This window comes from Molothrus aeneus, chromosome 15 (genome assembly GCF_037042795.1).
Source record: "Molothrus aeneus isolate 106 chromosome 15, BPBGC_Maene_1.0, whole genome shotgun sequence".
In the NCBI taxonomy this organism is placed as follows: Eukaryota; Metazoa; Chordata; class Aves; order Passeriformes; family Icteridae; genus Molothrus; species Molothrus aeneus.
This window is the reverse complement of record NC_089660.1, coordinates 8,365,723-8,386,876: the sequence shown is the minus strand read 5'-3', so window position 1 is coordinate 8,386,876 and position 21,154 is coordinate 8,365,723. Positions and strand designations below refer to the sequence as shown.

Below are 21,154 nucleotides of genomic sequence, written 5' to 3'. Positions count from 1 at the left end.
AGTTCACAAAACAGCTCATGACACCCCTAGGAGCTCACAGGCAGCCAACGTTGAGGCTTAATTGAGGCTGCAGCTCCAAGTGCACAGGTTCTGTCCCTAAGATCAATCAAATGCTCCCCCACACATCAGCTGTTGCTCAGCTCACTGCAGCTTCAGGCACCTCCTACCAGAAAAGAGATGACAAAGTACAAGGCTGAAAAGAAACAGCCCTTAAAAACTCCAGCTCCTTGTCTGCAGCTCATTTTTAATGTGAGGCTCAGATATGATGACTCTGAAGAACAGAACAGGAAGGATTTGTGTCACTTGCAGTACTTTTCATCCCAATCTGCCTGCAAAATACAACACAGACGCTGGAATCGTGCAGTTGCACTGCTTGAGAAGAAAATATTTCTATTTTTCCCCCAAATACTGTTTTCAGGAAGCCCCCCTGAATCACAAAAGGCTTTGCTAGCCAGGCTCACGCTCATTTATTTGGCTGTGCTGACCCCCAGAGTCCAGTGCTCTGTATGGCACATCCCGAGCCAAATCCCATCAGGCTCCTCAGCCTCTTTCCTCCCACTGCCACTAATTCAAAGGGATTTTTCTGGAGTGATTGTTCCCACAGCCTGGGGATGATTGCACCCTGCCAGCACCAGAGAAAACAGACATTTACCCCGCGCTGACTCAAATTGCTGCGCGCATTTGAAACTGCAGAATTAGAATTAACTTGATAAAGGGGGGAAAAATTACATAGGCTTTATAATAAAGCACATAGAGAATCTCGTGGGGAACTGCCTGATTATATCTAATATCTCCAGCCACACAACTGGCAAAACCTGAATTATCACTCGATAAGCACCTGCTGGGGCAGAAAGAATCCTTTATATCTGCTACTTAAGTCTGGAGAAAGCTGATACTATTTTCTAACATACATTCTAACATACATTTTTGGGACTTTCTAATTCCATTTTTCAGAAAAAAAACTGTTTGCTATATTAACTATCAAACATAACAATCAGACATTATAAAAAACACAGAAAGCAGAGAGGGATTAATTTAGGGTTAATTATTCTTAGGTAGTTGCTGCATAAGAGAAATTGTTTAGACCACAATCACAATGTTAAAATCACTGTGACAGACACCAAAACTTCCCCAGGACAAGAAGACACTGGAAGCTGAGTGATTGCTCACCTTTTTTTTTTTTTTTTGAGAGGAACTCCAATAAATGAAGTGTCCTTTTCTTGCACATAGCAGTAAAAAATCAGAGTTTTCTTTACCCAAATTCAGGTCTCCTTTGAGATGAGGTTTTGCAGCTGCTTTCTAAGCAAGTTTAAAATACCTACATAATGTTTTAACTTTTAAAGCTCAATGCGACCTTCAGTCTAGAAAAAAAACATTAGTTTGTCTTCAGGTAAGAGGCATTTTTCACAACCCAGATGGGAATTATCTTCCCTCGCCCCCCTTCACAAATGACAACCTGATAAATCTCTTTTGTCTCAGGATACCCTTCTGTGAAGACAGGATCTTTCTTCTTGGCTGTACCCCAGTCTCTGCCTGGCTCTGCACCACCCTTCAGGCTGACACTTGTGCCCTGAGCTACAGAGCAGCTGAGGAGACATTTGTGAGCAGGGGCATCCCCTGAGTCCCCTTTGTCACCAGCACGGAGGACGCCAGCTGCAGGACTGGTGACATTGACACTGTGCACACACAGGGGACAAAGGGAAAGTGCTGAAGTGTGAAAGAGAGAAAGGCAAAAAGTCATAATAAATAACAGCCTGGAAAGGAATCAGAGAGAGCTATCACCTGATGGATCACCCAGGACTTGCCAGGAGCCCTGTATCAGCAAACAGGCACATGGCACTGATGGATCACCCCTGCTGGGACAGCCAGGCCAGGACTCCCACCTGAACCTGCAGCCCTCAGCCCAGCACCCTGGCTGCATGCAGCCCCTCAGTGTATCCTACTGCCAGCAGGATTGCACTGGAGAGCATCACATTCCTTCAGCCAGCACCTGAGGATGCAATACTTTGCCATAAACAAACATATAATCATTAAACACAAAATAACTTTTCAAAAAAATATCCCTGTCCAAGCACAGGTGAAGCCAAGAGAAATCTGTGGTGCTGTATCCTCAAAGCATCATCTCCTCCTAGGAAAACACCCCCTGCACTTAGGGAGGGATCCCAGAATTTTTTCATCCTACAGCATGACCATCAGAGATGCAGAGAGGAAGCACAAAGGAGAGAACACAAGAATTCCCTGTGACCTGGCACAGGCACCACCACCGACCCTGCCAAACACCCCAATGGCTGCCGCCACCTGTGTGCCAGGGAGCCCCCTGGGGCTGAGAGCTGCCCCTGCTTTGTGGGTGCCCTTTGTGCTGCAGCTCCCTCCTCACCCACCCTGCTCTGCTTTGGCTGGGGCGCGATGTCCTCTGGAACCTGCTCTGCCAAATCCCCCTCGCAGTCAGCCCTGCTTCCCGTGGCTTCCACACAGCAGCTCCACAGAAACCAGCCCTGCCTGCCCCTCTGGGACAGGGGTTTGGGGACAGCTGGGTGTGTGCACCACCACAGATCCCACAGAAACCAGCCCTGCCTGCCCCACTGGGACAGGGGTTTGGGGACAGCTGGGTGTGTGCACCACAGCAGCTCTCACAGAAACCAGCCCCTGCTGGGACATGGGTTCTGGGAGCAGCTGGGTGTAGGCACCGCAGCAGCTCTCACAGAAACCAGCCCCTGCTGGGACATGGGTTTGGGGACCAGCTGGGTGTCTGAGGTCTTTCTGCAGAGAAAAATGGGAGACAGCCCAGAGCAGGGATCAAAGCTTCCCTGCCTTGCCAGGGTGGAGGGTGGGTACAAGTGAGGCAGCCAACACCTGTGCTTCAACCAAGTGATAGCAATTAAGGTTAGGTCATCAAGCAGGTGCTCCTGCTTTAAGTAACTTGCCTCCACCTGACTTCCCACCTTTTTTTTTTTCTTTAACTAAGATTGTAAAGATATCGGTTTCATTTTGTGTTAGATAAACCAAGGCACTCCCAATGTCACATATGCTTTGGTAAACAAAAGCATGTTTTATGTTCAAGATGAAGCTATTAAAAACAACTTATGTAACAAGTAACTCGACTGATTTTTGAGACATAAAGCCCTGCTCTTGCAGGATTTTAAAACCCCTCTTTCTTGGGTTGTCCATGGGTTGAGACTAGACCATAGTGCACCACGTATCCTGCAGGATTTTCTCTATCCAAACTCAAAGGTAAGGGGCATTTTAAAAATAATAAGTGACAAAATGTTGTGGAAAGAGTATAATGTAACAAAGTATAAGAAAAACATTGAAAAGTAACATTTAAACCTATTGTGGTTGGGTAAGAAGAACAGATCCTTTGGGACAGGTATTCATACTTCAAAGGGCCCTTTTAGAAGTCTTACTGAGTGGAGAATAAAACCCCTCTAGATTTAAGACCAGTAATTCACTGAGCAATGTGCTTAGCAGAGGCTGTGGAGGTTTGCTGTGTAAGAAGGAGGAGGCTCATGATAACATATTTTGTAAATCAAGGCCAAATCAAATGCATTGAGTTTCAGCAGCTGTGCCAATTAAATCTCATTCAATTTGCTGAACAAGAACGTTAACATTAATCACTTTGGCAAATTTCTTAGAATATTTCGTGTCACTGAGTAGTTAAGTGATTTTGTGCCTGTTTACAGTGCAGAATAACATTCTGTGAGGCAATATCATCAGTCACTGAGCAACTGTGGGATGCTTTGGGACCCCTGGCTGGTTCTTAGCAATGTTTCTCTAGTGGTCCTTTGCCTCCTAGAGGCTTTTTCAAAAGTATCCAACAGATTTTGTTATTTTTTAACTGCCATTATTCTCTGCCATCCATCCTTAGCACAGCCAAAGAACAAGATTCCAGCCAGAGCAGAGGCAATTTTGCCACCTGAACCCTCCACAGCCACATCCCATCTCCAACTCAGAACATCACTGCAGCTCAGGGACACAGGGAATTCCTCTTTGGCCTTTTTTATTCACAAATTGACAGGTTCATCTTTGATCAGGCATTGGAGTTTCCATAGCTGGGATTGTCTCCTCCCCTACATTTGATTCCAGTTCCAGATGACTCAGGTACCAAATCACAAAACATTTCTGCTGCAGAGGAGGCACATCTCACCCTGGGTTATCCCAGCATGTGTGACACCCAACAGCAAAGAGTGGAGCTGCTTTTCTGACCTTGTAACCCGACTGGATGAATTTTCTCCCTGTTTTCTTTCCTTTCCCCTCTGCTTTCCCTTTCCTCACTGCAAAGCCCTAACCCTGACCCTTCTGAGGTGAATGAGGCAAGGTGGCAGCTACTGCTATGCAGTTTCTGCCTGTCAAGGGTGAAATGTAGGATGGAAAACATGCCCAAGGGTGAAAATATAAGATTGGTGATATATAATATAAGGTGAAAAAAAGAAACAATAATAGCAGAAAAAAAAAATCAGGCAGCAAAATCAAGGTAGTGAGATTTCTCCCTGGATTGCCAAGGCTTTTCTTTAGCTGCAGGTTCATAGATTCATCAGTTTAAACATGAGTAAAAAGGAGCCAGCTGCACAACAGAGAAGTCATTTTGAAATGAATCAGGAATAATTGCAAAGTCCCCCAGCTGCATAGAGCAACCCACAATATGTCATTCATTATCTGTGTATCAGGTAATTAAATTTCAGGATCCCACAAGGTAAATTTGATGTTGTACATTGGTATTAACAGATGAGGGAGGCACAAGGAGCATTTCTGGAAAACCAAAGAGCTCAGTGAGATGTTTTGTGAGCATGAAGCAAAATGAGTTGGGTGACTTGGCTAATGTGTTACTTTATGGTGTTATTAAGAAATATTGAGCCTTAGGTGCCAAACTCTCATTTTTTGCCTTTTCTCTCTTCCCAACTGCATTCCCTAAAAGTTTCTGTCTTCTGCCAACCATGCCCTGAACCAAGGGCTTCCCCAGCCCCAGGAGAAATGCTTTTACCTTGCCTTGGAAAAGGAGCAGAGCAGAGTCTGGTTCAGCATCAGAGCTGGCATCAGGGCAGCATCTCAGCATCAGCACGAGTGAGTGCCAGCACCCCACAGCAAGGGGCAGAGTGACCCAGGGCTGGCACCTGCTGTGATCACAGAGGGGACAAACAAAGCCATGTGGAGTGATGAGATTGCTCCTCATTGTCAGAAGCCAACAAAGCCAAAACAGAACCAGAAAAGTTTCATTAATCCAGTTTTTATTCAAATTAAATGATGGGGAACTACAGTGTGATTTTCTTTCATAATAGAAATATGTCAGTGAGGAATGTTTCTTGAGTTGTTCGTCACACTGGACAAGACAGCTGTCAAGAGAGTTACTTTGCAAAGTCCTTTGTCCTCCACACTCATGCAAAAAAAATCTTTAATTTAAAAAATGAGCTTAAACAGTCAACAAACTTGTTAGAGTATACTGTCAGCTACTGAACAAAAGTAGTCTGGTTTACAAAACCAAAATTTTTTCTCACCCAAGTAAATTGCTTCACAATCATTCATTACCCTTGAAGGTCTTTATACATAAAATATACAAATTAAAATTATCAATATTTATTTATTTATTTATTGTCACTGAAGAGGAAAATAATTTATAAACCCATAAACAAAGATAAAGGAGGATGAAAAAAAGTGGATGAGCCCATATTCAGACCATGATATCTAGCACACTCCCAAACACTGCAGCCTTCAGCAACAATGCTCACATGAAAGTGATTTTTGGGCATGATGTGGGCAAAGGGGGCAACTGCTTTGACAATATAGTAATGAATCCCAAAGGTTAAGACCAAGCTGCATTCATCTGTTGAACCATCACAGTAGCTTGATGAACAGCATTTACCTTTTGAGCCATCACTGGCTTCAGGAACAGGCACCACACCTTGCTGGATATTAAGGATTTTGGTCTCCAAACAACATAAACCAGAGAAGAGTATTAAGCTTTCATGGTGGTGACATGCAAACACTGCCAAGTGTATTTATGGTAATTACTTGTTGTACACATCCATAAAAAGACACTGTTTGGATAAACTGAATGAACTGAAAATTGATTTTAAACACCCCCAATTTATCTATTAGGCACCAGTGGAAAAGATGGACCTCATTCAGACTTGTTTAAACAACAGCTTGCTTGGGGCAAATCTGCCCTGCAGTGCAAGCCCAGCAGGGTGTGCACCACACACGATGCTCTTGGGGCTGGGGCTCATCCTCGGGGCTTTTCTGCAGGAGCAAAATCCCCTTTAGGAACCCCTGGGCCAGAGTCCCACAGGGGGTCAAGCACAGGGTGACCCCAAAACGAGATACAACAGAAGGAGCTGAGGAAAGTGCTCATATTCACCAAGGACCAACATGAGGAAGAGGTTAAGGTTTGGTCTGTAAAGCTTTACTAAAACTTCTGCAATAATTTGTCTGATCTTGGCATTCTGGGGGTTGTGCCCAGACTGCTGTGGGCAGAGTATCTCTGTCTTCAAGCAGCTCATGCAGGAGACAAGAAACAAAACCACCAAGTGACAGCTTGTCCCCCAAACTACCCAGGAACCAAACTCATGGCACAAGGAAATTAAATCAGGGTATTGGAATCATTGTAAAATAACCAATAATCTAAGGGCCTACTGGTGACTGAGGTAATGGGTCTGAATTTATCTCATAATGTGGAGCCCAGTGCTGTCCTTCTAACATTAAAACCAGCACAGCAGCTATCCCAGATCTTCCTTACAACATGGCATTTCTTGTGCAGAGAACATACAGAGTCACACCAACACCACAGCCAGCAAAAACCACACTGGAGTGCACAAATTAGATACAGAAATGTCATTGAAGACCATAAAAAGCAGTCCAAAAATTATTTTAAATTGTCTTATAAAAATATTTACAATAAAATTTGTTAGTACTAATGCTACGTTTTTAGTCCTAGAAAAAGGCAATCTGTAAAGGATCTGGCTCAGGTGCTCAAAATGAACAATACAAACACGAAACCACACATCAAAGACAAATTCCAAAAGCATTTTGGGGGTGGGGGGGCACAGCTGGTTCATCACATGTTGTTTGTATTGCATAGCTGGAAAACGAGGTCACTTGACTTGCATAACACTGCAACGTTTGGGAAGGAAGGGAGGGAACACCACGAGGAGCACTGGCTGGGCTGGGAACAGCATCACCCACCCCTGGCAAGGGCTGTGAGTCCTAGCCCTGTCCAGCATGCCAGCTCTGGGCCAGCACTGGGCAGAAATGCCATTTTACAAGAGCAGAGAACCACCAAAACCTAGTAATTAAGAAAGGTCTATGAACAGATGGAGAGCAGGGGATAAAATTATCCCACCTCCAGGTATACCCACTTTTGCCACCTGACAAACACAGCAAATTGCAGCCCTGCACCTCTCTAGCAGTACCTACCAATTTTTATCTCCAGCCCACATAAATTCTCAGTCTCTGGGTAATATTGGCCTTTACTCCAGTGAAGCCAGAGGTCTGGGAATGTTGGCTGGGAACTGTTCCCAACTGTTGAGCTGCAGTTGGGCTGCACAGTAGCTTATACAGGAGTTTATTTAGCTTTATGTCTGTACCAGACCTAACAAGTGTCCAAATGCTTGTCCAGCCTTGTCCAGTCACCTCTGCCTAACAAGAGATGCTACCTTGCACTGAAATGCTTTGTCTGTCCCATTTTATCCTTTATTCCCAGGCTGCATAGAAGGGAACCACCTTTTGGGCCAGTGAATTTGGGTCTGTCCCAGCTGAGGCCTCATCACCTTCCTTATGCCACCATAAAGGTGGATCTCAGGACTCTGATCTGAAGGCAGCTGCAGTCAGGAGAATATTCCTACTGGGATACATTCCTACTGGGATAGACATTCCTACTGGGATAGACATTCCTACTGGGATACATTCCTACCAGCCCCAATGGCTTTTACAGTTAGCAACACCTCAGAGGAGAGCAGCATGTCACACTATGATTTTGGCACATTTCGCTGCAGATTGGAAAACTCAAAGCAAAAGGTTTAAAGGGTATTATGGAAAGGACTATTTTTTTTTCTTAATTACTATTTTCAAGATCTCTGAGCTCACATACAGTGGAAGGGTAGACATAAAGAGCAGTAATGCCTTTTCTTTAGACAGTTTGCCCTTGTTTGTGAAAGCAAGAAGATCCCAAGAGGAGTGGGAGCTACCTCACATTCCCTATGAAGGGAAGGGCAGCCCCTCTGCAGGGCAGTGACACAACACAGGCAGGGGCTGTTTCCCCACCATGAACAGGCACCCATCTTACTGTGTCAACTCAAACACCAAAGAACACATATTTATAGAGGAAACCCACTCCTCTACAAAAGCAGCACAAGGTGATGCAGCTTGGATCCCTCTGAAATAAATTTTTAAAGTATTTTTCTTTTCTACTGTCAAAGGTCACACAGAGCAGATCTATGGAGACAGAAGCAGCATAACAACTCTGGACAGCTGCCCACAACAAAAAGCCTCAGCTGATCTACAAGGGGAAAACAGAAAAAAAAAACTCAAACAACAAGAAAAAGAGTAGAGAAAATATTTTTCTTCACTAGTTCCCTTTAGCTAAGGAGCTTCTGGGAGCTCATCTCTGTATGCAGAAGCATGTCAGAGCTCATAGGGAGACACAAAAAGGTATTTTAAAGTCAAACATCTTCTTAAACAGAAAACTTTAGGGATATGGTATATAAGCAAGACAGGTCCCTTACATCTGGATCTAGATTTGTCTGTTTTGAATAATCTTATGAGTTCTTGATACTAATAAAGGAATGCTTTTAGTAAGGGCAAGACTAAAATAGCAATTACATTGACAGTGATTAGTTAATCTCCCTGCTCTGGAAGCATTAAAACACTGCAGATATTTTACTTGGCTCATTAATCCCTGCTTGGGTGACAGAGGGCTCTCGCTGCACGGAATGTCTCTACATTAATGGCACCATAAGGGTTTTTTTTAACATCTAAATGCTCTATTATGAAATGGCATTGAGATGCTGGACAGAGCTAGAACTGAAGCTTTCAGCACAGCTGAAAAGTGTGGGTTGGGAACATTTTGTATTCAAGCAACATTTGTTTCACAGGAGCAACAAAGCCCGTGGGAGCAGCATGTGTTGTGTGGGGCTGGGAAGTTCAGTGTGGCTCAGGTGCAGAGAGCTCAGCCCCAGGGAAGGCACTGCCCAGCAGGTCCCGGCACGCACAGCACACAGTATTCATGGCAAGTAGAAAAACCACATGGTGTTTATTTCCACAAGCATTTCAGGGATACATACAGCAGTCCAGTGGCATGTACAAACATACGGCTGAGACAGCGTCACACTCGAGCCAGACCACCCTGTTCCAGTCCATTTCTGCTGTTTTTCTCTGCTGGAACTCAGAAGTTTCCCCTGCCAGTATTAAAGTCCACCCTCCAGGCACAGTGAGTAAGTAGTTCAACCAACAATGTGCACGGAGCATCAGTAGGGAAGAAATCCAGAAACGTTCGTTTTTACTCACATGCCCAAACGTAGCAGTTTTGTTTCACACAAAAAATCCCGTGCCTGCAGTCCAAGCACAGTGTTTATCTCAGGACACATGCCATCGAGAAGAACAGCTGATTGCACCACAGATAACAAGCAACACCTCGTGTCTAGCATGGAACACGTCCCCAGAGGGATTTTCACTTGGCTATGCAATCCACTGCAGAGTGGATGACGCTTGCAACGTATCACTTGTCATGCTAAGACATTAACAGCAATGAGATGGGTCAAGTCAGAGGTCAGTCATCTTCCCAACACCACCTAGCTGGATCCACTTCACTTCTGCTCCTCACATTGGCTTGATCGTGTGTCACAAGGGTTTGTGAATCACAGCCACACCTGTTGTAAGAACAGACAGACACAGTTATGGTGGGAGCAGCTCCTGGGTTGTCATGTAGCCACAATCATCCTGCAAAGCCAAAGGCCAGCAACAAGGGAGGTGTCTACCACTTCTGTGAAAGTTCCTTCTACTGAAATCAACGTAAAATATACAAAAAAAGTACAATTAAAGCCTCACTGATCACACAGGGGCACAGCCCTCAAGTTTATAGTTGATGCCACTGCTGGCCACTCTCCCAATGCCTGTTTACCTGCATAACTCCTCCCTGTGCTCATGCTGGTTGGCAACAATGTCCACTTGTCTGTGCTGGGGTTGTAGTACTCCACCGAGGCCAAGTTGCAGGAGCCATCATCACCTCCCACCACGTAGAGGAGACCATTCACAGCACACACCCCTCGAAGCAGAGCACAGATGGTGAGACATGAGCCAACTCATCCCCCACAGCACGCTGCTGCCACATTCCAATTCACCCCCAAGCAGATCCCTCAACTCCCATTTTTATCTTCTACAACACTGATCACATTCACCACGAGCACACCAACTGCATTAAAAACCACACACAGACAACTGAGCCAACCACCACAGAAAGGCTTATCATGGTTACCTGCATTTCTTCTGCACATATTCATGTCTGCTACTTGCTTCCAGGTGTTTGTCCCTGGGTCGTAGACTTCCACACTCTTCCTCACCAAGGGCCCGTCGTGGCCCCCAGTGGCGTAGAGCAGCCCGCTGAGCACCCCAACACCTGCCAAGCACAGCCAGGTCAGCCACAGCACAGGGACAGGGCTGCACATCCCTGCTTCTGCTACTGGGCATGGCATTTCCAAAAACATGGGCCACGTGTGCATCAAGATCAGCTCTGCCCCCGCCCACCCCATGGCGCTACAGCACCTTGCACAGTAATGCCTGGCAGATGTCCCCTCTTAGGAAGCTTCAGGCAATCCAAGACCAGCAGTCTAGTCCCATGATACTCCTCTGCCTTTATTCCATCTCTCTGTACTCACTTGCTCTCTGCCTCCCACCCCACCTTGTTTCCATCTGCCTGATATTTTCTGCCATGGGACCCTCTGCTTTTATCCTGATTCCCCTTTCAGGACTTTTGTTTTTCCTGCTGCCATTGTGCCACATGACTTCATGCCTTGGATGATGTTCCTCTCCTCAACAACTGACAGCTCTTGAAGCTGCCACTTGACTCCTCTCCTCCCACTCCCACCCCAAAACCTGGCAACACTTGGCACAGACAAGGTGCCTCCAATGCCACCTTCTCAGCCATTTTTGAAGGCCCCCATTTTTGAAGGAATGACAGGGATCTTAAAGCTACTTCTGCCTAATATTAAGTAAATTAGTTAATTAAAACGTTCACCAATCCGTGAGAGTTAAAACTTCCAGCAACATATCTTCGTTAATAGGTTCAAAGGCCTCAATTAAAATTAACAAGGTGGGATGTTAGTAAAACAGAAACAGATCTGAATCACATCATTTCAACCATGAGCAGGGAGGAGAGGGGCCCTGCCAGGCTGATAGCAACAGGTTTTTGACTTGGTCCCTGTGCAAGGATCTCTCCTGGTCAGGAAAGGAGAGGGCAGGAAGAGCTGCTGAGCCAGAGAACAGGCACCACTGAGGCTCTGCTGCTCCATCAGGAGCATCCCCATGTGGGGACAGGTACATAGATCCACCACTGTGACCTCTCCCCTCTCCAAATTATCCTAGCTTGCTACTGCTGGCTTTGGTTTTGGCCAGCCATCTTTCACTGTACCAAGTCCTGAAATCCTAATATGACATTGGGATTCATGGTTCACCTCTGGCAAACATACAATTAATCTCTAACTGCCATAAATATCCACCTTACTGGACCACATCCTTGGTGTGGTTGAAGTACTCCAACATGCAGGACTTGGGAAGAGCAGAACACATCCACACATGTTTGTCCTGGCTCCTGAGCTGGAGCAGGTGTCTCCCAGGTCACTGAGAAATGGAAAATCACTTAACTGCATCTGAGCCCAGCAGCCTGGCTGTGCAGCACCTTGGCATTTGATTATATTCAGCTGTTAGTGGAAATTTTATACTTGTAAGAAATAATTTAGCAAGCAAGAGAGTAAAAGAGTCAGAAATGCTCAAGCTTTTTCACATGAAACTGCCTCCTTGTGCAGTGAGACAGGGCATGCAGGGACAGGGGAAGTGAACCACACAGCTGGTCCAGCAAACAGGGAGTGTTCAACAAATGTGCAGATGTGGCACCTGGGGACATGGTTTAGCAGTGCTGGGTTAATCGTGGGACCTGATGATCTTAAAGGTCATTTCCAATCTAAAAAAATGTATGATTCTACAAAACCTGGGCAGCACCTGCACATGCCCACAGCCCCAGTGCCTCCAGGGACTTGGGGCCACCTGTCCTCAGCCCCACTAGATGTCAGCACAGGGACAGCAGTGCAGAGCACGGTGTCATTGCTGGAGCTGCACAGCAGACTGTGCTGCAGCACTGCTGGTGGCCAGTGACACTGGGCAGTCCCCTCCATCCCTGCTGGATGGGACAACCAGAGCCTGAGGAGCTCAGCTGACAGGTGGGAACAGAAAACTGCAAAGTTTGGCAGGGGAGTATGAGCATTCCTAACAAAGGACTTGCTACATGGAGAAACACTTGTAAAGCAGCACTCAGAGTGATTCCAACAAAGACAACTCAATAAAATCCATTTCACGACAGCCACAAAATTCTTGCTGTTTCAACACACTGCCAACAATAGGAGATACTCGTTCTGCTCTCCTGGAAGGCTGCACTGGACTAGGCTTAAGCATCAAGCAGATACCACAAACCTCTCCCACAGAACTCAAACCAACAGTGTGTCCATATTTATCTCACCTGGAGCTACAGAAAAGATACTGGAGTGAGGAGAGAGAGACAGGGTGTAGAGAGCAGCCTCACCTGCCCAGCTCAAAAGGGAACTCCCACCACAGCTTAACCTGCAGGGTCATTTCAGCCCCAAAGAGCAGCCCCCAGGCTCGCCTGTGGGTTCCTACACAATTTAATATCAGGGAGGACCCACGGCACACACTGAGCATTAAGACCAACAGGACAAATTCCCATTCACCTGAAGATGATTTTAAATGCAGTGGATGAGGGTTCTGCTCCCTTTCAGAGAGGAACAATCACAGAGAAGACAAATTACTACCTGGCCCAAGATCATGTAGCAAATTAGAAACCATCAAGACTAGAATCCAATCATTTTACAACAGGTCCTTTACTCTAATCCTCCAGATCACCAACTCTTGCCAACTCTTGCAAAAAATCAACTAAAAACTAGCTAAGGGAAAATCTGAGATTAATTTTATTATCCTACACAACGTGCAGATGAGGGGGGAAAAAGGGGAAGACCACAAGGTCACAGGATACAAATCATGTGCACAGTGCAAATTACCAAAACACCCAGTGCAAACAACTAAATAACTATTTAGGGCAATACAACAAGCCACAAGAGCTGCTAAGAGATTCCAAGCCATTACATTTTCATCCCTCACGGGAAGCAAGACACACAAGAGGCTGCACTTGCAAGCTCAGCAATGGCAAATCCCACTTTTGCTCCCTGTGTGTGAGCAGAGCTGGTGGTGTGTCACAGACATATTTTATGAAAAATCATTTTGCTAGGATCTTTTCTCCTAAGAGGCCTCAGAAACAAAATGCAAACAATAACTATCTGCTGCTGTGGAATGCAACAGGTGCATCTTTGATTGGTCTCATGTGGTTGCTTTTAATTAATGGCCAATCACAGTCCAGCTCTCAGACTCTCTGGTCAGCCACAAGATTTTATCATCATTCCTTTCTGATGAAATCCTTTCTTCTACTTTTTCAGCGTTGCTTTACTATATCATTTTCTTTTACTATAATATATACATCATAAAACAATAAATCAGCCTCCTGAAACACAGAGTGAAGATTCTCATCTCTTCCCGTGCCGGGGCTGCCTGCAAAGCCCGCGGTGGTGCCCGTGCTGAGCAGTACCTGCCCCGCTGCGCCGCGTGCTCATGTCAGCCACGTAGGTCCACTCGTTGGTGGCGGGGTTGTACTGCTCCACCGTGCTCAGGCACTGCCGCGACGCGCCGTCGTAGCCGCCCACCGCGTACAGCTTCCCTGCAACACACGGCAAGGGTGACAGCTCCCCGTGCTGGGAAGGGTGGCAGTGTGGCAACAAAGTCCCACAGATATGCTTAGCAGAAAGGTTTTTGAATGTAGAGTCTCAAGGAGGAATAGAGATGGAAGCAGGTTTTGATATAGAAGAAAAGAATTGCTGAGCCGGTCTTACTGGATAATCAAGGAGGCAAAGGGTGTGTTAGTTAGAAGGGGGTTTTATGTCTTAGAGCAAAGGATAAACCCACCTCTATGACTTAGAGCAAAGGATAAACCCACCTCTATGACTTAAAGCAAAGAGTAAACCCATCTCTATGACTTAAAGCAAAGGGTAAACCCATCTCTATGACTTAAAGCAAAGGATAAACCCACCTCTATGACTTAGAGCAAAGGATAAACCCACCTCTATGACTTAGAGCAAAGGATAAACCCACCTCTATGACTTAGAGCAAAGGACAAACCCACCTTTATGACTTAAAGCAAAGGGTAAACCCACCTCTATGACTTAAAGCAAAGAGTAAACCCACCTCTATGACTTAGAGCAAAGGACAAACCCACCTTTATGACTTAAAGCAAAGGGTAAACCCACCTCTGTGACTTAAAGCAAAGGATAAACCCATATAGAGCAAAGGATAAAGAAGAAGATGTTTTCACCAAGCAGAAAGATAGCACAGGCAAACAAGTCAGCAAATGTTGCAAGTAGAAAAAGGGTCTCAGAATTTTCCACTGCAAGAAAACTGAAAAACAACTTCTGGCCTACACTGTGACATACTAGCTTTTAGTGATTGGAGAACAGTAACATAAATATGGTAATTATAGCAATTATGGTAGGCTATAGATAAAAGTTAAGGTATAGATTGGTTCTACTGTATTAAGATGCTCAGGAAAGAAAAGTATATAATGCAAGGTAACCAAAACCAGCTCCAGGCCTGCGTGCAGCTGGAGCTGACAGCTGTAGGCTGTAACCTCTTGGATGGAATAAACTGCATTTGGAAGAGCTGCCTGGAGTCCCACATCTCTCATTCAGGCTCTTACACAGCCAGGCTCACCCACAGGCACAGCCCAGGACAGGCCCTGCCTCAGGTGGCTTTAGGGGACACACCTAAGCCTGTCACTGTCATATTTTCTGAAAAATCCCTTCACCAGGATTTCTTCTCCTGGGAAGCTGAGAAGCCTCAGAGAAAAATGAAAACAATATTATCTCATTTTCTTTCTCCCTCAGGCCCACTCATGGCCTCTTTCTGCATCTTCCTGTCTCTAAGAACATTTCAAATTCTTACTTGTGCAGTTGGTCCTGCCTGGTATTCGTCAGTGAATCAGGCAAGAGTGTCAATCTAGGCAAGACAGATCAATTTCCCTGGCTGACATAGATTATTAGGTATTTTCAGTATATTATTGATCATCAGATCAATTTTTGTCACATTCAGATGAACCCTGTGGATTAACTGCAGGCTGCAGCTTGTTCCCTACACCAGTGTGATCAGCTCTTGTGCCCATCATACGCCCTTATTATTTTTATCATGGACTCCAACATATTCAACACTTACTTGTGTTTTCAAAAAAAAGAAAAGGAAAAGGATTTCATGAGTCTCCAGTAGAAAATCTGTCCATAGAAATGCATCTCTCAGGTCCATATTTAATACTTTTTCTGCATTCAAGCCACTTGAATAAATTCCAATGACTGATAGAAGCCCAGCACTTCCCAAGCATGGGCCAATTTTGAAGAAGGTGCTTCTTAAATATGCAAATATAAGTTAATGACTACAATTTATTCTGAATGTATCTCCCTTGTTCTTCTCACATAAACAGATTTCATGTACACTAACATATTCCATGTACTTCCCACTCAAACAGGTCCAACCAAAGCACTGTAAATCATGGTTTATATGGTTTATAACAAGGCTTGTGCCAAAGCTGCTCTGCGCTGCACTAACAGGAAAGTGCTATGCCACACTAAAGACAAGTTCAAATAAAGCCTTTCACTTGCTCCAGAATAGATTTTGTAAAGGAATAAATGGTTCCTACTTAAACTTTTCATTCTCCTCAGTCCAAACCAAGCTGCTCAGTTCCAGCTCCCCCAAGTTTGGTGCTGACCCAGAGGTGCCAGGAGCTGCCACCCTCCTGCCCAGCCTCCCAGCTCGCTCTGAGCTGCCACAGCCTTTGCTACCCTCAGCCCCTGCTCCTTCAGGAGCCTCGGCAGAGCTCTGCCTGATGTCAATAAACACAGGTTTTTGTATTCCTGCCAAACCACCAGCCTGTGGCTGTGGGACAAACTCTGTTCCTGTTTCTCTGGCTGAGCAGATTTTCCATGATGGGTATTCCATCCACGCAGTGTCTGCCAGCAGCAGCCACTGCACAGCAGCGCTGGCTCTCACCAGCCAGAACCAGCCCAGCAGAATTAGGATTCAAAGAAACCTGCACACACCTGATTGCATTCACAGGAGGCATGGGCTAGTCTGATACACGTCTGAGGCTCTTGGAAAGCTACACATGATTTTTCACCAAGATAAAGAGGAGAATGGAAAAAGTTGCAGCAATTACATCATATAAAATCAATCTTTCCCAACTGGTATAGGGAACAGTTCTTGCCATTCCCTCCTACTGCACTTAACCATTCAGGCTTCTGTTTGACAAGTAACATTTGCTTGATGGAAATGGCTGCTCATTTTCTTACCCTCCACAACTCCAACTCCAACACTGCTTCTTCTTGTGTTCATGGGAGCCACAAAAAACCACTCATTGGTTTTATAGCTATAGGCCTCAACTGATGCCAGACCTAGTTAAAAAGGGGATACACAGGTTTTCTAATTAAAAAAAAAGAGAAGAAAAAAAGATTGGTGTTGCACTTTCATCTGCCTTCCACCTCCTCCCAAGCCCGTAATTCCCACCATGCTCCTGCATTCCCACTTCCTAACCCCTTGCCTTTCAGGCTGGGACCAGCATGTCAATGCCACTTCTTCAGTGGCTGGGAAAACTGTTACCCCATCACCCCTGCCCTGGGACTGCTACCTCTCCCATGTGCTGAGGCCACCAAGGTGAGCAGAGTCCAAATTTCAAGCCCAAAGGCCCCACATCCTTTCAAGCATTCCAGAACATCCATGCAAAGGTTTAAAAATTCCCGCAGACCCTGCTGCAATAGTTAGTTCAGGGCTTAACCAAGTGGCAGAGCTTTACAGCAGAGGCAGAGGTGTGAATCTAAACACACAGCCATGCCAAGACAAATCCCTGTAAGATTCCTTACTAGTATTTTATTCATGTTGCTATGAAAAATTTAACGGAAACAAGGAAAAAATCCCTTTTCAGCCCAGAAAAAGCATAATCATACAGAGAATGAGGCTGAAAGAACCGTATCACAGTTCTAAAAATAATAAGAAGAAAGAAAATAATAAAGGGTGAGATTCTCTGCAATAAAATAATTTTGATTTATTGCAGAGAAATAAAGAAAACAATAAGGAAAAGAAAATAACAAGGGTGAGAAAGAAAATAATTAGGGTGAGATTCTCTGCAATTACTGACAGGTCAGAACGTGCACATGGATAGTTACAACACACACCAAACCCCATCTCTGGCTCCCTGTCTACAGAACCCCAGGGGAAGGGCACAAGAACTGCTCCAAAGCTCTGCAATCTCTGCAGGGCCTCCAGAAGCCCTTTTGCCAGGTCAGGCAGTGCCTGGTGCTCGCCCAGCACCTACCAGTGCTGCCATCAAAGCCTCCCACGGCGTAGAGGAGGTCGTTGAGCACGGCGGCCCCCAGCGTGCTGCGCCGCTCCTGCATGCTGGCGATGGACGTCCACTGGTCCTTGGCGCCGTCGTACACGTCCACCGTGCGCACCCGCAGCGAGCCATTGAAGCCGCCCACGGCGTAGACGCTGCCAGCCATGAACACCACGCCTGAAAAGGGGACAGGGGTTCACAGCAAGCTCCCTGGAGCTGCCCAGCTGCTGCTGCTGCTGGCCCGCCAGGGTGTGAAAGGCGGCTGGGGAGAGCGGAACGCGGGTTGATGTCAATCGGTGTTTTCTGCCGGTTAACGCCGAGCGTGATACAACGTGTGTCATATGGGAGGTGAAATGCACATGAAAACATGGCAGCATAAGGCACAGATGGAGCTCACACCTGAGTGAGTAATTCTGTGAGCCAGAGGGAACACCAAATGGTGAGCCACATTCACAACCCTGTCAGATGTTTTCAGCTTAAAGATCTGCTCTCCATCACCCACTCCTCCGCACCAAGAGGGACTGACTCAGCTCCTTTGATTTTCACTAGGAAACCAGCAAGAAAAACTGGACCCCTGTGGGCTGCCAAGACAGCAACGGGGGAGGAGGAGAGGAAACACTGATGGAGGAACAGCCAGGAGAGAGAGATGATGAAGGGGAGACAGTGGGAGGGCTGACAGGCAGGAGCAGCCCCACTAGAGAGCAGGACATCCACCTGAACAAGAAGGGAAAGATGTCTGTAGGGAAGGAAGAAGGAGGCATGGCAAGAAAAAGACCTGCTTGAGGCCAGGGGCACAGAGGAAGCTAAAGGGAGGACTAAGGACATCCATCCAGTGCTGAAGAGCTGCATAAGGGAAACAAAGAAGGTTGCAGCAAAAGTTCCCTTTACCTGCTCTGCATCTCCGTGAGGGAAGCTCAGCAACCTGATCCCACCGCTCCTCCTCAAAGTCATAGCACTCCACACTGCGAATGGCTTTGGGTGCTTGCCCACCCACCACAATCATCACCTGCAGAGGGAAGAGGAGAGCTAGAAAACCTCAGGCATGACCCTGGGCAGCTGCTCTCTGCAGAGAAACCATCACCACAACCCGATCAAGAGCAGCTGCCAAAACGTGCTGAAGGTCAGCTAGAAGCCTCTGCAGGGACATTTATTTCAAGCAATTATATTTCAAGAGGGAAAAATTTCTCTCCAATTGAATGCATGCTAAATTTCTCTCCAATTTAATGCATGTTAAATGCCACCCCATTTACCCTTCCTCACTGTGTCCAAGGTGGGCAACTTGCCCAATTTCCCCTTGAAATACAAAACCTTTTGGCACCACAGCATACCCAAGACTCACTGCAAAAGTATTTTTAAGTGAAGAAGATTCCAACATAATTTCCACTGGCAGCCCACTGTTTAGTCATTATCTCCATGGTGGTGCTAAAAATAATCAATGCCACTCAGCAAATAAAACGTGACAGCTGCGGTGCCACCTGCGGGGCAGGCCACACTCAGGGAAATCACCAGAACTGTCACGACCTGGGGGGTCTGGGCTGCTGAAGGATATTTGTCAGCCTCATTAAGGCTTTTGGCTGCCACAGGTACTGCAGGAAATGCAGGAATTAAACCCTGAATTCCTCACAGGTAGGGAAGGGCTATGTCAAGGTGGTCAAGGGCAGCCTCAGGAGTGGAAGAACCACCCTGCTGGGTCAGGCTAAGGGTTCATCCAGCCCCAGGCTCCACTACCAGCAACAGCAAGGGGTGGACACTGGTGGGAAAGTGAGAAGAGCAGAAGATCTGGGCAGCATACAGTGTGTTCCTTCCCAAATCTGCCCTGTCTGCTGCCAGAAGACAAATTCCCCATGGACACAGATGCCAGGAGCCTGCAGCTCTGCACTCGAGGGTGCCCATGGCTCTGAGCCCCAGCTAGGCACTGCAAACCAACACCTGCACTGGCAGCCAGCCCCCAAAACTCCTGCACTGGCAAGCAGCTGGACCTGCACTTGGTTCAGCACACATTTCATTCAACCCTCCACAGCCATCAAGAGGGAGGATTGGCTCCCCTAACCACAGCAAATCAAACATCACCCAAGACAATCTGATTTTTACAAGACCAAGGAGCTAGAAACAAGATAATGAGGATTCAAATATTGATAAAGAGTGGTTGGGAAACTGGCTTTAGCCTCTGTGAGGCAGCTGGGAGTGGCTGAGGGGATAAGATCGTCATTTGGGGTCACTCAGATAACAAACTCAACTCCAAGCAAGGTTGCTTTAAAAGTAAAGAGCTAGACAGCAATTTAAAGAATTTGAAGAGCATGGAAATAGTGGCCTGTTTGATCTACAAAGATGAGAACATGATATTGGAAACCAAATTAAGTCTAAATGAACAGCCTGACTACTAGTTGTGTAACAGTCTCCCATGGAAGCCGCAGGGCTCCACGCGATTACAGAATTAAGGGATTTCACAGCAGACAATAATCCCTCATCAGCAGGACCAACAGGCCAGATGAAAGTTTCTCAGTAACAGGATTGCTGAAAGATCATCACCTCCTTCCCTTTCTTCACAGTTCAAAAGAAGGGAGGAGAGACCTGCAGAAGGATTTGGGTTTGTACTCAGAGGTCATGCTATAAAAGATGTTGAGAACCCCTGAACTCACTGATTTGCTGTTCCTTTTATCCTTAACTACTTTAGTCCTGAACAAGGGCCATGTCAGCCCTTCATGGCCCCAAAGCTGTGCTCTACCAACTTCATCTCAGCCACAGCAGGCAGAAAGGACACTGACACACACTGCCACGTGCTGCAAAACCACGACTCCTCAAAGCACAGTCCAGTATGCAAATATCAGAAACAGCACAGATCTCATAGACCATCCCACAAAGCAACCTCATTATTGTTGGTGCTTGGAAAAATAACACATTGTGCTTTTGATGTCCTGGGATCTCCAAATGCTTACTAGCACCTTCAGTGGCAGTCTGCTGACAGACTGTGCCACACTGTGTTTATCTCTGGGGCACAGAGAAAAGCTCCTGTGGTTATTTTTTTCTTCACTAATAAAGTGGTGGCTGGAGCATCCCATGCCTGCAGGATAAACGTGGGGAGTAACAAGGATTATTTATTCAGTTGCTGCTTTGAGTCCATTGAAATTCACTTCAGACTTCCTGCCCACGGGGCTGGGTGCTGTTTCCTGCTTTCCTGGCTTCTGATTATGGATACAGGAAAGGAAGAGACACCCACTGTGACCTCCTCAACAGGGCTCCACACACTCTCACCAGGCAGCAGCACCTCAGGCAGCCCTCCCAGCACTCCAGCAGCCACTCCACAGCCCAGCCAGCCACCAGCCACTTGTGGCTGACAAAACCCTTCAAGAGCAGAGATACTCCTTCCCCTAAGGGCTTATCTAAGCTTATTCAACTTAATTATGTCTCCTTGCTGGGCACAGGCAATGCCAGAAGAGGGAGTAAAACACTTCCAAGCACAACCAC

General features: G+C 46.2%; 1 protein-coding gene across 2 annotated transcripts in view; it reads right to left on the bottom strand.

Annotated features, from left to right (window-relative positions):
* Positions 1-5,205: 5,205 nt before the first annotated feature.
* Positions 5,206-21,154, bottom strand: part of KLHL3 (kelch like family member 3) — a 48,827-nt gene continuing 32,878 nt past the window's right edge. For both annotated transcript variants that reach the window (XM_066560413.1, XM_066560414.1), the window contains 7 exons: positions 18,578-18,695; positions 17,669-17,866; positions 16,650-16,751; positions 13,850-13,978; positions 10,460-10,600; positions 10,106-10,249; positions 5,206-9,854 (listed from right to left, as the gene is read on the bottom strand). In XM_066560413.1, coding sequence (XP_066416510.1) covers positions 9,826-9,854; positions 10,106-10,249; positions 10,460-10,600; positions 13,850-13,978; positions 16,650-16,751; positions 17,669-17,866; positions 18,578-18,695 — 861 coding nt within the window. In that variant the 3' untranslated portion in view covers positions 5,206-9,825. The remainder of the gene's footprint in view (positions 9,855-10,105; positions 10,250-10,459; positions 10,601-13,849; positions 13,979-16,649; positions 16,752-17,668; positions 17,867-18,577; positions 18,696-21,154) is intronic.